This window comes from Colobus angolensis, unplaced genomic scaffold (genome assembly GCF_000951035.1).
Source record: "Colobus angolensis palliatus isolate OR3802 unplaced genomic scaffold, Cang.pa_1.0 Scaffold35, whole genome shotgun sequence".
Lineage (NCBI taxonomy): Eukaryota > Metazoa > Chordata > Mammalia > Primates > Cercopithecidae > Colobus > Colobus angolensis.
In genome coordinates this window covers 4,845,743-4,862,761 of record NW_012116821.1, presented here as the reverse complement: position 1 = coordinate 4,862,761, position 17,019 = coordinate 4,845,743, and the positions used below count along the sequence as shown (strand labels likewise).

At 44.4% G+C, this 17,019-nt stretch overlaps 1 protein-coding gene across 1 annotated transcript in view; it reads right to left on the bottom strand.

Annotated features, from left to right (window-relative positions):
* FNDC1 (fibronectin type III domain containing 1) overlaps positions 1-17,019 on the bottom strand; it is an 81,746-nt gene that overhangs the window by 8,923 nt on the left and 55,804 nt on the right. Inside the window, exons 14-18 of the mRNA XM_011952779.1 lie at positions 15,629-15,697; positions 13,429-13,572; positions 11,076-11,306; positions 5,975-6,083; positions 1,275-1,354 (exon numbers count right to left, since the gene is read on the bottom strand). Of these exons, the coding sequence (XP_011808169.1) occupies positions 1,275-1,354; positions 5,975-6,083; positions 11,076-11,306; positions 13,429-13,572; positions 15,629-15,697 (633 nt within the window). The remainder of the gene's footprint in view (positions 1-1,274; positions 1,355-5,974; positions 6,084-11,075; positions 11,307-13,428; positions 13,573-15,628; positions 15,698-17,019) is intronic.

Sequence of the window (17,019 nt, the reverse complement as noted above, 5' to 3'; positions counted from 1 at the left end):
CATGTTGGTGTGCTGCACCCATCAACTCGTCAGCACCCATCAATTCATCATTTATATCAGGTATAACTCCCCAATGCAATCCCTCCCCCCTCGAAACATATTTCTTAAATAAAGAGATGAAAACATGTTTGAGGTCCTTTGCCTACATTTCTGGTATAAAGCATATTCTTACAAAAGATTTTATGTTTTTCATTTATTTTGACTCAGTAGATTTTTAAATCATGACACTTAAAAATATCTTCCAATGACCCATTTTCTGGGATCAGGCTGCATGTAGAAGGTCATCTAGCCAAATGGAAGCTGGGTGCAGGGCTGGCTCAGCTGGGTTGCTCTGAACTCAGCCTGGCTTCCCGCATGGAAAAGTCTCTAGGCCAAGAACTGTCACAGTAGCTGGCTCTGCATGTGCTACCTTAGACCACAGGCCATAGGAACTGTGTTTTCAGAGGCAAGCTCTCACTCTGTCACCCAGGCTGGAGGGCCATGGTGTGACCACGGCTCACTACAGGTCAACCTCCTGGACTCAAACCATCCTCCCTCTTCAGCCTCCTGAGTAGCTGGGACTATAGGCATGCATCACCATGCCTGGCTAATTTTAAATTTTTTTTGTAGAGACAGGACCTCCCTGTGTTGCTCAAGCTGGTCTTGAACTCCTGGTCTCAAGAGATCCTCCCACTTTGGCTTTCCAAATTGTTGGGATCACAGGCATGAGCCACCACCCCTGACCAGGAACATTTTCTTGCAGGGACTGAGAGCTTTGCCCACCAGCACCCCAAAATGCAAGGGCATGCTCTGAATGATACTGCTGGTAAGACTGAATGATATTGTAATTAACCTCTCAATATTAATTAAAGATATCTCTGCCTTCTATTAAGGGGGCATCCAATGTCTTGGCTCATTGGAGAGGCAACTGCCTGTCAGCCACATGACATGTGTGTTCTTCAGGTGCTTGCAATAATTTTTTTTAAACTCTGCAACTAAATTTTGTACAGATAGAGTCAACTTTATCTTTCCCATGTTGTTGAAATCTAGATTTTTTTCCTTTCATTGGAATTTGACCTTTCTGTTCCTCAGAGAGCCCATGAAAACTACTTTTAATTTTATTATCCAAGTTTTAACCTAGCACAAAGCAAATAATGTTTACTTTAGAAACAGATATCCAACATGAGCTCATTAAATAGAAAAGTAAATATTTATTCTATTGTAGCCATCATTCTGGATTATTTATTTCATTTTTTAGAAAAGTAAAACAAATCAGAATGTGAAGTCATTCATACCTGATTCGGTGACAAATGAGACCGAAGGGCTGATAGGTCCATAGCCATGAGGATTTTGTGCTTGCACTTTAAAATAATACCTGAAGTTGGAAGAAAATACATTTTGAAAGAAACGTGTATTTGACTTCTGTGTAATGAAACAGACTCCCAAACTGCTGAACACCTAAACTGTGACAGGCTTTGAGTTCTAATTTTTACAAATGCACACAGCATTCTTCATGTTTTTTCTGAACTTTCTCAGTTTTGAATAAATTCTCTAAATAATACAATTAACATAGCAGAGACACATGGCTAACAGCAATAGAAAGGACATATTAGAACACAGGTTGCTTGGTGAGCATGTGTTTCTTCGTGCTAATGGCAATAGAATAGTGACATATTACAACACAGGTTGCTTGGTGACCATGCATTCCTTCGCATCAGGACTGTCCCTGCTCTGCGCAGGCTCTCCTGAGCTATCCCTGGTGAGACGCTCCTTTAGCCCTGCTCTCGCTCAGGTTTAAGACTCTGGTCTCCGCTTCAGTTCCACAGCCCAGTAGAGAGAGGGTGGTAGAGCAAAACACTACAAAGCAGAATTCAAATTATAACCTAATTACATCCCTGGAGTCCATGTAGAAGAGCAGGACATTTGCTCCAGCAACCTCACAACTTAAGGTTGACAGGGAGAGGATGAACCGGGCTGGAGGTTGCCTCTTCAGTGAAGCTAACACGGCAATGGTGTCTTGGGTGCATTGAGAAATGCTGTGGTTGGCTCTGGAGCTGGGAAGGGACCACCTTAAAAGTCACTGAGTTATGAGCTTCTGCACCTCAAGGAAAGAGAAACAAGTCCAAGAAGAGAAAAGGGGAAAGATCCAGAGAGAGAGACTTTTCTGTAGGGCTAAACTTTGTCTTGGAAGAGCGAATGTGCTGGAAAGCACGCTGCCTGTAGCTCATCTGGAGGGAGACTGAGTCTCGAAGCATCTTATTGGCATTCTTGCAAGCAAAATAAAAAGAATGGTGTTTAGAGAAGTAATAAAGACCAACACCACACTTGTGTCCCACTATATCTTAATCTTTGCGCTTTCCTCACCTCTTGATTCTAGATATTTTACATGCTCTTTTAGTGCTTAGCTACTTACAGATGAAGAGAGAGGTAAAGAATCCCTGGTGGCTCTGTCATTTTAGAGAGCTCATAAGGGATCTCTTCTCTGGCTTTTGGCCAGTAAGAATGTCACACTTAAATGTTATAAAATTATTTATTTGATTAAGTCAGGCACACAGATTCTATGTACTAATTAAAATGCACTACATTTTTAAAAAGTGAACAATTCATATTCAGAGAGCAAAGGGTTATTAGGCCTATTGCACCAACAGCCCTGGCCTCAAGCCTTCTGAGCTGCTGGATCACCAAGGCCGACACAGGCATCAGAAAAGAGATATTTTACTTTGGGTTTGATTAAACAGAAAACAAAGAAAAGCCATTGGGTAAAATTAGTCTTCCTAAGCCATTTGCATCTTATTTAGGAGTATTCTTTTTTATTGCAATTTAAATAAAAAGATATGCACAATTAAGAACATATGAGTTTCCAAATCTCAATTCACTCAGCAGCTCGTGTTTTCCCAGTTACGCATACTTTTATGCAGTGGTTGTGGAGTTATTTAAGGCAAAACTCTGCAGACAGTTTGAGCAGTGGGTTTGGCATACATTTGTGGTCCTGGGCAAACTTTACAGACACTTTTTTCACTTAAAAAAGGAAATTAAAACATAAGGAAGGATGCATACTCAGGGGCTCCATGGGACACTTCTGCTGAGTAGTCAACTTTATGGAGGGAAGTGCCTCTATGGAGGTGGCAGAAGGGTGACTGATGGGCTGAGAAGCACTATTCAGATGGATCTGTTTGTATCAATTTTGTTTTGACACTGAAGCCTAAATATTCTCAAAATCCACCTTCCCTATTGACACAATGATTCTAGGCCTCCAGAAACTCACAAGTGACCATTCCAAAGACATATTCCCATTAGAACCTCACCTAAGGTGTCAAAGTAAATTTAAATATGCTGAGCTGAAAAACAACATGAAATTATGCAAAAAGTAACATTCCATTTTTAAAACTCACATGAAACTTTGTCGATGGGCTAAAGTATACATTTCATACTCTGAATACTCTCTGCCTCAGCCAAGTAACAAAAGCAATCCATGCCTCACCCTCTTAAGCTTCTGGCACCTTCTTTCGAACAGCCTCAATTTGTGACAAGTCTGTGTGTTTTAAGTATGGATTTAAAATACACAGACTCCAAAGAGTTCTTTGGGACTCTGTCTGGTGTCTAAGGTAGACAATGCTCACTTAAAGTCAAAAGCAAGATCCAATTGTAAATAACCAAAGCTCACTTTTATTCCCTGGCCCCTCTTTGGGGTAGACTGACTTCTGGTCTCCCCTGGATTGACTCAGAAGCTGGTTTCTCAAGCGAGGCCCCATGAGGACTGAGACGACCAAAATGAGTTCCCTGGAGATGATCTGCATTCTGGTGACACAGGGGAAAAGGAGTGTCCTTACATCACACTTGCACTTTCCTAGCTCTAAAATTTAGCAGCTGCTCAGAAGGGTTTTGAGGAAATGCAGGAGGAGCAGTGAGTGTCTCTACCAGAAGAGCACATAAGCAGGTGGGCACCTCAGGAGAGGCAGATTAGCAGCTGCAGCTCCTCCTCTGCCTCAAGGTGCTGAGTGTGTGTGGGGCCAACCCAAGGGCCCCTCACACTGTCTGTCCTGCCTCTCCTCAACCTTCCTCCAAATTGGTCTCCTTTGTTTCCTAGGGCACACCCTTCTTTAAGGCATCTTCTGCTGGGAGCACAGCCTACTCTGCAGGATGACTGATTCTTATGGTTCAGATTTTACTTTCGCAGAGAACCTTGTCTGACTCCCCTCTCTATCTCCAAGCTCACAAAGAAAAAAAATCCCCCCATTATATACTCTCAAAGCATGGTGTACTTCTCCCTCACAACCCTCACTCGGGGAGGTTTATATTTAAGTTAGTTTTTTAAAAATCTGCCTCTTCTACCAGCCTCTAAGCTCCTTGAGGGCAGGGCCATGTGTATTTTCCCCAGCTCAGCCCAGATATTCCACCTCGCACTCAGGAAGTGTGTAGTAAGGACTGACTGAATGAGCCACGCACACTCTCTAATACCTGTTGAAAGAATGAGTAAACCATTGCCCTACATAACCCTCCTGACATGACTCAAAATTCAACATCAGTCTGGCAGCAGAAGTTGTGGAAAGAACGCTAGACTCGGCGAGTCAGGAGGCTGTGATTCAGATCCTATTGTAATTAGCTCTGTGGCAAGGCCTCTGGAAGGCCTCTTTCTGCTTTTTGATACTGAGGCTGTGCTGCAAAAGCATTGTCACCCTGCACACTCAAAAAAAAAAAAAAAAAGACATTGACTCCATTTTCTCTAATTTTCTTGGTTTTGTTTTATCTAATTGATTAAAAAATTAATTTCCCATTACTACTAGGGAAAAGCAAAAACAAAAAAAAAAACAAAACTGCTTTCTCAGCTTCCTGGTTTACTACTTGCTTTTTATTTGCCAAATCCCAAAATTCATAGTAATTTATGAAAGCTCAGCTCAAGTGGGCCCAAATGGCACATTAAAATGTCTTGAGGAAAACTCACAGCTCGTTCAGTAGCCTTTCGGTGCCCACGGCTGGTGTCCAGATTCTACCCCCTTTACCACATGCCTGTTTAATGAGGGCCATTTTGTTCCAACCTCCTCCATGTTCCTCAGCCTGTGTAGAAAATGAGAGGCCTCGGGTGTGCCATCACCTCACTTAGAGCTCTTTGCTAAGCAAATATGGTGGCTCCCCACACCAGAGGTCTGCTGGACCCATTTGTACCAGCTTGTGAGAGCCAGTCATTAAGTATTCAGGAACTCCACAAGCCCACGGTAGCTTAAAATTGGCCACAGGTGGGAGTATTTATACCACAGAAGTTGGCTAATGGTATCAACCAGGGAACTCTTTTTCCAGAGAGCCAGTTTACCAGCACACCACTCTTGACCATCAAGTGCTTGGTGCTTTCCCACGCTCACCTGCCCAGGAGCTTTCTGAAGGTCATTACCACCAAAACCAGAAGGCATAAAAGGGGAATGAACAGTCACTCTCTTTGTGCCCCTGGAAACTAGTTTTGCCTATTTCACGCCAAGGGCCATAAACTCTGGCTTCCAAAATGACTCCCTGGCCAACCATGCCTAGTTTATGAAGGCATGCTTATAACCTCTACCAATGTGTAAAATGCATCTTTCTTCAATGACGTGAACTTCTACATCATAGAGTTTGGGAACCAGTTCATTAAAGTGTTCCGTGATTGCGGCTCAATTTTCGCATATGAAGGTTACGAGGCCTAGTGCCACAATATTGGGGATGAAAAATGGACCAATTCTTTCAACACAGAGAACAACTTTTCTTTCCCTAATGGCAGGTAGTGTTTAGGTAAACAGAGAGGAAAATATAAGCACAAAAGCCTAACAATGACAATACATACAGTCATTTCTTCTAAGAAACTTATATGCATATAGTAAGCATGCATTGACATTCTACTAGAACTAAACAGAGTATTCAAAGAAATCACAAAAACGTTTTGATTCCTCCCTTCATTTCCAACCAAAGCATATCAGCAACTATGCACACAGCTCTAATCTTTTGTTTCTAAATGACTGACACATCATACCTCGTGTTGGGCTTTAGGTTTTCAATGGGCAAGTGGGTTACTGATGAAGCTTGAGTGGACCACTTGTTCCTGATGAAGTCTTCATAGGATGCACTGTAAACCAAGTAACCTGAAAATGGAAACAGGAAAGAACCTAATGGGCACCAAGGAACCAAGTCACACACAAGATGTAACCCACTGAGGACAGGAGTGAGGCAAAGCTGCAGATGCAGCTCCATGTGGGAACTGCAGGAAGGAGGGCACGCAGCACTGTAGGACAGGATGGTATGTAACGCTGGTACCTTCTGCTGAATCCAGATGGGGATGACAAAACTAAGACACTTCCTGATGACCTGCTGGCCCCCTACTTCTCTTGCTCATTCCCCAGCTTTCCCCATCGTCTCAGAATTAATCACGTCTCATCTTGACCACACAGAGAAAAAAGAAGCAGAAGAAAAAACCAGTACCCTCCACACATGTATTTAAGAACTTCCTATTGCCCTGCACAGGAAACGAAGAATGTTGCTGGTGGATGCTGTGCATGTGTGTGGGGCTGAGAGACCCCAGATGCCCAGGGGTCCCATGCCCATTTGGTGAAGGCTGTCCTGCTATTTCTCATTGCTGAGTATCTGTGCTGCCCTTGCCCTCACGGTCTAATCACAGCAGTGAGGCAGCTCTTCTTTCTATTGTCCAACCTGCTCTGTCTTACTTGCTAATAACAGAGCTCAGCCAGTGTGCCCTTGACCCTGACACCTGCCCAGGCTTTACAACTCTCCCAGGAGGCAAAATGAAGTTCTTCCCACAGCTCAGCACATCCCATATCCTAGGTCTCTTATGTGTACACAGAAGGAGAAAACATTTGTCAAGCACTTCCTTTGTGCCAAACATTATGCTAACTGGGTACTCTCGATTGACTTTGATTTGATTAATCCTCATGATCCTAGTATGTAGGTATTGCCTTCCTCATTTTGCCACAAGAGGAAACTGAGTCTTAGCAATAGGTTAAATATCTTGTCTAAGTTCACATGTATTGATTCATTCAACAAATATTTATTGTGCAACTGCTAGTTGCCAGACATTATACTAAGTGCTGGAGATAAAGTGGTGACCAGGAGCTCATGAAGCAGCAGGGTGCACTGGGAAACAGAATTATACAGCCAGGTTGAGCGCTCTGCAGGACCAGTCCACAGTGCTGTGAGAGGGTGTGTAGCGGGAGCTGGCCCACCATGGAGGACACAAAGAGCTTCCCTGGGGTCATAATAAAGGAGCTGGCATCTGAAGGATAAGAAGCAGATAAGCTGTGTGGTAGGAGGTGGGATGGATTCCAGGTAGTGGGAATCCTGACCGAGACACTGAAGAGGGAGGACCCAAGAGAAGGCAGTGTGGCTGGAAACCGTAAGTGGTGGGAAGAGGGGGCACGAGCTGAGGCTGAAGCAGCACAGGTGGGAAAACTAGGCAGCACCCTTGGACCAAGCTAGGCTTTTGCTTTTCATTCCAAAAGAATGGGAAAGACAGTTAAGACATTAAACCAGACAATTAGGTTTGCATATTCAACACATCTCTCCTGTGCAGAAGGCAGAATGGATTGGGTGTGGGAGTGCAAATGTGGATGGGACAGTCTAGTTAGACAACTCTTACAGTAGCCAGGTGAGAGGTGGCAATAGCTTAGAGCACACCACCTAATGGAGAGAAACAGATGGGTTCAAGAGGAATCCAGAAGGCAACACTGACCAGATTTAATGATGAGTTGAATATAGAAGTGAGATAGAAGGAGACTTGAAGGTGCTTCAGGCTTGAGCAAATGTGTGGAAAGTGGGACAGTTCTCTGAGATGGGAAACACAGATAAGGGCCAGATTTGGGAATGGGAAGGATAGTGAGTCTGATATTTCTTTTTGAGACAGAGTCTCACTCTGTCACCCAGGCTGGAGTGCAGTGGCGCAATCTCAGCTTACTGCAAGCTCCACCTCCCGGGTTCACGCCATTCTCCTGCCTCAGCCTCCCGAGTAGCTAGGACTACAGGTGCCCACCACCGCGCCTTGCTAATTTTATTGTATTTTTAGTAGAGATGGGGTTTCACCGTGTTAGCCAGGATGAGTCTGATTTTTTATACACCAAGTCTGAGATGCTCTGGAGACATCCCAGTGATGACATCAAGTGATTTTACCATTTGCATCTGATTTTACTATCTGGGGCTCAGAGGAGAGGATGGGCTGGCCTTGAGATATAAATCAATGACTCATTTCTGAGATGAATTAAAACCATGTGCATGGATGAGACTCTGAGAGGAGAGAAGACAGAGCAAGAAGAAAAGAGGCCCCAGGACCAAGCCGTGAGAAATTCCACCACTGAATGTTGTACAAGCCTGGGAGGAGATGAAGAGGTTGAGAGAGATCACACAAGTTAAGAAGGAAAAGATCAATAACATCAAATGTACCTAAGAGGTGCCTGTGATTTTATTTAGCACCCTACGATCTGATTAGTGTCACATCACATGACACTGATTAGTGTCACACAACTAACAAATGGGCAATCTGGGCCTGGAAGCCAGGTGAACTGGACCCTGGAACCCTCCCCACACTGTTCCCTGGAGGAGAGTCGTTGAACCTGGGAAGAGTTGCTGCCCTCCCCACGGCATTTCCCCTCTGGCACGGTGTAGTCAAGCCCTGCATGCTTCAGCTGGTGCTGCACACAATGGCCCACCCCAGAGGGGATGGAGGTCACATATGTGCCACGGAAACCCGGCTTCCAATGGAGTTGGCAAAGCTCAGACTCTTGGACCTCTGGCTTCCATCAGAACCCCGCGCTTCCCATGCAAGGGGCTGGTTTCTCGGCTGATCCTGTGTCTGGGTTTTCAGGGCTTTGGGGTTTTGATAAGGCGCTTGCTGAGCACAGCATCACTCCTGATTTCTCTGTTGTTCTCATCAAAACCAGTCCTGAAAGTGACTGATGAGCTGGTCCTGAAAAACTAAGAGGTCATCACATTGGTGATTTCCCACGGAATCACTCCTAATAAAGTAATAACTTCATTCTTCAGGAGTGATTTGGGAAAGCAACAGGTTGCAGGCAGGAATTCTAGGAGTTTCACACTGTTTGGGCACCACCTCATCACACATTGACTTGACTGCTTGTGAAAGAAAGAATGGCAGGTGAAAACGAGCAGAGCACACAACATCCATGTAGCCAGCAGGATTCAGATGCCCTGCAGGGGGCCCGATAATGTGATGCTTCGTTTAAGTTTAGGATGTATCCACTTGGCTTAGTTGTTCTGCAGGTGAAAGAGCCGGTGTTTGGTTCACTAATGGACGACAAGCTGCCGCTATTCTCTCTCTGAGCCTTGTGGAGTCTGGTGTTTTCCCCCACGCCACAGGGCATCATATGCTGCAGTGTTCTACTACAGTAATCAGCTTGACAGGAGTTGGCACAGCTCTGTGTTGGGAGTGCCCTATAAATACCTCATCCATATTATTTATGCTAGTGTCGTGAGTACTCATGATTAGGGCTCTGAGGTTTCGTTTCGGATGAGGTGCAGGGTGGGGCATGTGAGGACACTAAGGCTTTAGGGAGCTTCGAATGGCTTGGAACGCCCTTAAAGGGCATGGGTGTTTCAGAAGCCCGACCTCTACAGGACAATACAGAAATTACATCTGAATTAAATCTCAGGGACATTTGTTGAGAGTTCCCTGAAAGCTCCTTCTTCACTGCAAGAACCCTTGAGGCACGTTTAATGGGGCCAATGACCTCTCATTCTGCAGCCAATGTTTCTTAGAAGCCCCTTGAATCAGGGTGCAGTGATATATTTAAGTAATATCTGTTATGCAAGATGTCAAAAGCTAAACAGCTTAAAGTAAGGTTTTAAATTATTTTTTCTGTATGCTTTCTTGCTTGTTTTTAAAAATTAACATTCACAGAAGTCTGTTCAATTAATAAAAAGATTTTCTGGCTGTTGATTACAAGCTTTCCTCCTTCCATTGATTGATTTGCATTCTGTTCGGAACACCACGGACTTCACAGTGGTCCATGTAGCACCTACCCAGTACTGTACTTTTAGTTCCGCTAAAGACTCGAACTCCTTAATCCCACACCCTCCCTGCACCCCAGGCCTTTCAGTCTCACCTGGCAGAACACCCAGAAGCCTTCTTTTCTATGTCCCTTATTCTAGCATTTGCACTGCTGTACAAATTCCACAAGAGAAGATGCTCTTTGGATATTCTTGGACACATTTTTTCATTGTAAGATATAATAGTGGGAACACCAAGACAAGCACTAGAAATTTTGAATTATACGAACTGCACTAGCACAATAATGGCAGAGAATGTTGAACTCTGACCTCTAATGCGACTGCTACCTCCCAGTCAGAGACACACACAGCCACAGCCATACTTCTTCCTGTTGCACAGCTCAGAGGCCCAGAAAAAAAAATTTGCAACTAGTCACAGAAAATATCAATTCTCTTTCTGTAAGAACTTAAATTTCAAGATGTATCTTCAAATATGTCCTTGGCAGAGTGAACTTAAACATCTCACAGGCCAAGGAGGCTCAAGATCCTTGGGCATTTTTTCGTCACCTCCAATTCCCACATAAGGAGCCGAGAAGCACCCAGATTTGTCCGGAAGCACCCAGCAGATGTGAAAGGAGAGAAAGAGGCAGAGGCACAAGCCCAGGGCTGACTCCAACAAGGGACAGCTGTGTGGCCCAGTGGGAGCTCATGGTCATGCTCACTGCAGGATCTTATCCGGTAAAGAGCTAGCTGAACTCCCTGGCCATTTGCAAGATTACAGGATGTTAGAGATGTAGTGATGTTTTGCATATCGGGAAACCAAGGCCCAGAAAGATGAAGTACTGAGCTCAAGATCATGCAAATCAATCTGGGACGAGGATTTAGGACTTCTGACTTCCATCCAGTACTCCTTACCCTACCCCATGAGGCTTCCATTGTTGCCTATATTTCATCCAGTTGAAGGAAGACAGTAGATGTCTTCCTTCTAGATGGGTGGCCATCATCCCATTGATCCATCCAACCTACTCATCCATGCATGCACCCATCCACTCATACATCATTCTTTATTGTCCACATTTCCCACCTACAGATCATGGGAACTCTGATATCTGCCTAGGACACACCTGTGACCACATCTCCCGGGGCGGCTTTGTCCCAATCCACAATGACAAATGAGTGGCAGCCTTCCACGGCCACCACGGTGATGTTGCGGGGAGAATGCTGGGGAGGCAGGTCACTCTTCCTCAGGTCATTAGGGATGATTTCATCCAGGCTGTCCACTTGGAAGTGATCCAGTGCATCAGTCAGAGAGCACGGGGCTGATGGGTCTTTATTTAGGTATGTCACATAAGGAGCTGGAAAAGAACAGAGATATCCAATTGGATTGCTGGAGGCTTTTTCTGGAGGCAGAAACACAGCATCCGCTCCACAGAATCAGACCCACCATTCAGTCTCTCCCTGCTGGACAGAGGCCCCATCAGCCTTGATGCCAAGCTCAGAAACACACCCCCAGCTCTCCTTAATGGACCCATGTGTTTATGTCTTTCAATCCGGTCATTCCAAAAGATCCTATTGCCCCATCGACATCAATGACTATGCCTTCAAAGTGGTTTTGAGAGATCATGAAACTATAATTCAATGTAATGTAAGCCTGCAGCTCTCTGCCATTCCTGTGCCCCAACATTTGGAAAAGAGTGAGTCAGGCCCATCCAACACTTTACTAGCACTCTCTCAACACAGTTCATTTCCTTGACTATCTTGGGACCAGGAAAAAATGTATACTGATCAAGACATGCAGCCTTTAGCCTCAGCCCTGGGTGGCCTTCCCTAGAGCTTCATAAACCCCCACAACAATCTGAAGCATCTGTGCATAAGGCCAGGCCTGAACTGCTGTCTACAACATTGCTGCTCAGTATAACAACAGCTACTCACATTTACAGATGGCTGAAGATTTTTCTACATACATTATTTCAGAGGATACACGGTCCTGGGAGTAAGGCAGGATATGAACCGATGGCCTCATGTTGCTATCTCTCCTACCAACACTGAGAGTGCTCGCTATGTAAGGGTCAGACAGGAGGCTGTCACCCCCAGCCCTTAACTCTTTCTATTATATCCCACTAAATTAGAAATGCCAAGGACTTGGGATTGGGGTTTTATACGTGCAAAACTCTCAAGTGATCTCAAGTAACAATGTCTGGCAATTTCTGAAGATTCCACTGTAACTTTTGGGGCTATGTTGTCATTCTTAGTGGCTATTTGGAGTGAATGCAGTTTTTAGCTTCTCTATTTGACTTTTGGGCAAATAATGAAATTAAGGCAGAAGTCAAGAAGTTCTTTGTAACTAATGAAAGCAAAGATACAGAGTCCCTGGGACACAGCTAAGACAGTGTTTTCTAAAAATTAGTCTGAAGTTAGGCCTTTAGAACTTGTCCATGGGTCTTATCAGGAAGTTCGGGGAGTGGGCTCCTATGCTTTAGAGAGTTGTAGACTTATGAAAAGAGCCAGACAATAATAAGCCTTTAGCATTCAGAAGAGTTCTGTGGAGCAGCTAATAATAGCACAGAAAGCATTTCAATTCCCGTCATGGAACTGCCGGGAAAGAAGTCAGTGCACATGGTAAACGCAGCCTGGCAGCTGCATACCAGAGACCCGTGTTAGTGTCTGCCTCAGGAACGCCACCTCAAATGAATATTCTTGTTCTTCAAGTATGTGTGGTTTAGACACTCAGTCACTACATCTTGGCTAGCAAGAGTTGTTCTCTGCTCATGGCAGAACAGTTGTTTTGGAAACAGAAAAGTGTGATCTAAGTTTAAGCTGTTGCTTGTCTCCACTTAGTAACATATTAATCCAGCTGTCTCATTAATGAGGTTCATTAAGGGCATGGGAAAAGAAGACTTGCAAGACTTAATGCAGTTTAGTTTCACAGAATTTCCTACTGAAACTGTTTTAGTTACTGAGAAAGAAGAGGAAAATGAATTTCTAGATCCCAAATCCTTGAAGCTAATGAAAGTGATAGGAAATAACAAAAGAAAAAAGCTTCCTCTCTATGATACTATAAGCACTAGTGGCTCAATTCAGTAAGCAGCTAACCTTTTAGGAAGAATTTAACAAACAGTACACACACAAGGCCCAGTGGGTAAGTCTTGTCGTGGATAAACTGGCTACAACAAAAACATTCATGTTCCCTGGTCCAGATGGTTTTTAAGTATTTCTTACTCTTAGTCTATGCAAGGCAGCCTGTTTCAGCTCTCCTCTGTTGGACTCCAAATCCTCCCCTCTTCTGATTTTGGCAGAAAGTAAAATAATACATATCTACACACGACTGACTCACTCAATTATCCCCAGTGGAAGCTTCACTCTGGGAAAACTTCTCAAAATGCACTGTCTTGGCCAGGCCAAGAGATTAGTAATGCTCTTCTTCAAAGATCAAAAGTTAAAAACCCGTATTTCTCTGATTAACGACATTATATTTACCAACAAATCGTTTCCTTCCAGCCAGATCAAATTCTTCTTCAGGAAAGGAACTGATGGCTCCTTCTTCTGCGATGATCCCCGGTGTGGTAGCAGTGGTGGAAGGTTGGGTGGTGGTCGGTGGCCTTGAGGTCTCAAATTCATAATCTGAAATTATATGAAGGCTCTGTAATTGGGCACTGCCAGAAAAGGAGCACTTTCTATAGTCAAATGATACCTTCTTAACATTCAACTATAGGCTAAAACCCAGACAGACACACACACATGCACACACAGACACACACCCTAAAGTAAATGCTATGCCCAAACGTAATTTGTCTCTACTAAAATACCATTTCTTCCCATTTCTGTCCCTGCAGAAAAGAAGCTGCAGACAGAAGACAGAAAGGGCAAAAAGAAACACATATGGCCAGAAAAAATGGGGTTTTAGACTCACAACATTGTAGCTCATGGCACTGGCCCAAAGCCATGCTCTACCTGCATAATGTTCCCTTTTAGGAAATAAAAGATAACATCAAAAAATAAACTTGAATTTTTTCGTAAAAAATTTTTTTGGCCGGGCATGGTGGCTCACACCTGTAATCCCAGCACTTTGGGAGGCAAAGGCGGGCAGATCACAAGGTCAGGAGATTAAGACCATCCTGGTCAACATGGTGAAAGCCCATCTCTACTAAAAATACAAAAATTAGCTGGGCATGGTGGCGTGCACCTGTAGTCCCAGCTACTCAGGAGGCTGAGGCAAAAGAATTGCTTGAACCCAGGAGACGGAGGTTGCCATGAGCCAAGATCATGTCACTGCACTCCGGCCTGGTGACAGAGCGAAACTCCATCTCAAAAACAATTTTTTTTTTTCTTCTGTGTATGAACTTTTTCTGGGCATGGGGGATGGGATTAATCCTGCCAAAACAACAAATCCTTTAACATTTGAAAAAGAAAATAAAACTCTGCCTCTTTTTCAAACTGTTCAAAGATAAGAAAGATGCCTAGTATTTTCCAAAGTGCTCAAAAAGATCTTCGTTTGCTTTCTAACATCTGCTGTTTTTCTTTAAGTCAGTTTTCGTTTGAAAACCTTGGGATTAAACCACTACATCAAGCTTTATTATGAATAAATAACACATCAAAGGTGACATTGTTTGCACAGTTGTGATTTAACACAATTAGAGCTATGAATAATTGCAGAAAAGGTGGACCTCAAAAGTGAGAATCCTGAGCCTTGGTGTCAAAGGCCGGCACTGGATGTGGACAAGATTCCTTTAAGAACTTCTTCAAGTTGCAGAGGCAACTTCTTCAAGTTGCAGAGGCAACTTCCAAATCACACAAAACAATCACAAGATCCTAAGTGTAATAATACCATTAGTTACCATTTATTGAATGACTCTCCCAGATGCTGTCCAAGGCACTTTGTATTCTTAATTTAAAAAAAAATTTTTTTGAAATGGGATGTTGCTCTCTCACCCAGGCTGGAGTGCAGTGGTGCCATCACAGCTCGAACTCCTGGGCTCAAAACGATCCACCTGCCTCAGCCTCTCAAGTAGCTAGAACTACAGGTGTGTGCTACTATACACAGCTAATTTTTTAATTTTTTGTAGAGACAGTGTCTTGCTATGCTGCCCAGGCTGCTTTTGAAGTCCTGGGCTCAAGTGATCCTCCCTCCTTGACCTCTCAAAGTGTTAGGATTTACAGGCTTGAGCCACTGTGGCTGGCCTATGTTCCTAATCTTACAAACTTACCCTTGAAAAGATTCTATGATAAGAACTCAACTGATCTAAGCATCACATATTTTATGTAATTAGAAAAGGAGAGAAAAGAAAGGAATAAGAAAGAGAAGAGCCAAGTAAGGAAGTTGGACTTGGTTAAATCAAGTAAGTTTTATAAATGAAGGTTGAAGGGGAGCCCTGAGGGATAACTCCAGAATTCCTTGGGCCTAAGGAGGGTTGGGAGGGAGGGAACGGGGAGTACAGGGACCAAGTGGGAATCTGCATCTGCGTGTTAAGCGCACTGTTTTTCTTAGATCAAATAGGCATTTGGGGGTGACATGGAAGCATGGGGTACAACCACCCTTCCCTAAGCCAGCCCTCAGCATTGCCACCAGCCCAAAGCTCAAAAGGAAACTTCCATCAAGATCATCCATTCAATAGTTACAATCAGATCCTTTGATTAGGAAAGAAAGGGTGCAAATAATTTTTCAAAAGCTAGTTTGTACCTTCATCATATATAACGTAGGCCTCTTCCGTGGGTACTGCAGTGTCTGTCTCCAAGCCTGAGAACTCATCTAGTGAGGACAGAGAAAAGGACCGGTCATCCAGGGCTCCTTCTCCATGGTTCTCTCAGAAGTAGGCCCCAGAGCATGACAATTCATTCACCTCGAGCAGGTCATGAAAACAAGTCCCCAAGGCCAGAGTCTCCACAACTTTTTCAGAAGGAAAATCATCAAAGCACTGACATGGAACCCAGACTTTCTCTCCTTTGGGCCCAGGAAAGGGTGATACAAATGCCTGCCCCATCAGGAGCAAACACCCCGCTCCACATTCCCAGATTCCTCAGCACCCCCAAGCTCTCTCTCACCTCCCTCCTACCACCTCAGCCCACCCGCCCGCATGCCTGCAGGGCTCTGATGCTGAGGGAAGTCCCCTGGCCCCTCATGCCACAGCAGGTGCTCTTAGGAAGCAGTCACAAGAGAGAGAGGAGAGTGGGCGGTTGGTGCTCAGGATGGTGACAAAAGCCCCTCAGGTGTCAACTCCCTTGTTCATCAGTCTTCATTCCTCAACCCCCTCCATCTTGCCTCTGGAATATTCAAGAAGCAGGGTAATTTCCTACCTCGTCTACATCCCAACTTGGCAAACTCTACCAATGAGAGTTCCCTGTGCTTCTCCACTTCCTACTGACTACCCACCCTCTCTCACCGACTAGGGAGATAAATCAGATTTCCTAATTTGCATAGGAAATTTGGAAAAATATGCCAATTATCGCAAATTTCTCTTTACAGACAGATGGGGCTGTACTAACCCATAGGTCTATTTTGACTACAGAATTATACTTTAAATGTAATACAAAATTTCAGACGTGATTTTTGGAAAAGCCAGGAAACCCTAGTTAGAAGAACTATTGCAATTCCTGTAATGACTAAACCGATATTACGAGCATGAGCAACTTGTGAAAAGAAAGGTGAGTGATTTAAGAATAAAAGGCATCTTCGGCCGGGCGCGGTGGCTCAAGCCTGTAATCCCAGCACTTTGGGAGGCCGAGACGGGCGGATCACGAGGTCAGGAGATCGAGACCATCCTGGCTAACACGGTGAAACCCCGTCTCTAATAGAAAAATACAGAAAACTAGCCGGGCGAGGTGGCGGGCGCCTGTAGTCCCAGCTACTCGGGAGGCTGAGGCAGGAGAATGGCGTGAACCTGGGAGGTGGAGCTTGCAGTGAGCTGAGATCCCGCCACTGCACTCCAGCCCAGGCGACAGAGCGAGACTCCGTCTCAAAAAAAAAAAGGCATCTTCACCTCCATTACCAGGGTAGTTTAAGCAGAAGTCTTTTGGAAAAGGTGTAATGGAATTGATTATACTATTTCTCTACTTGGGGGTTACGGATGCAAC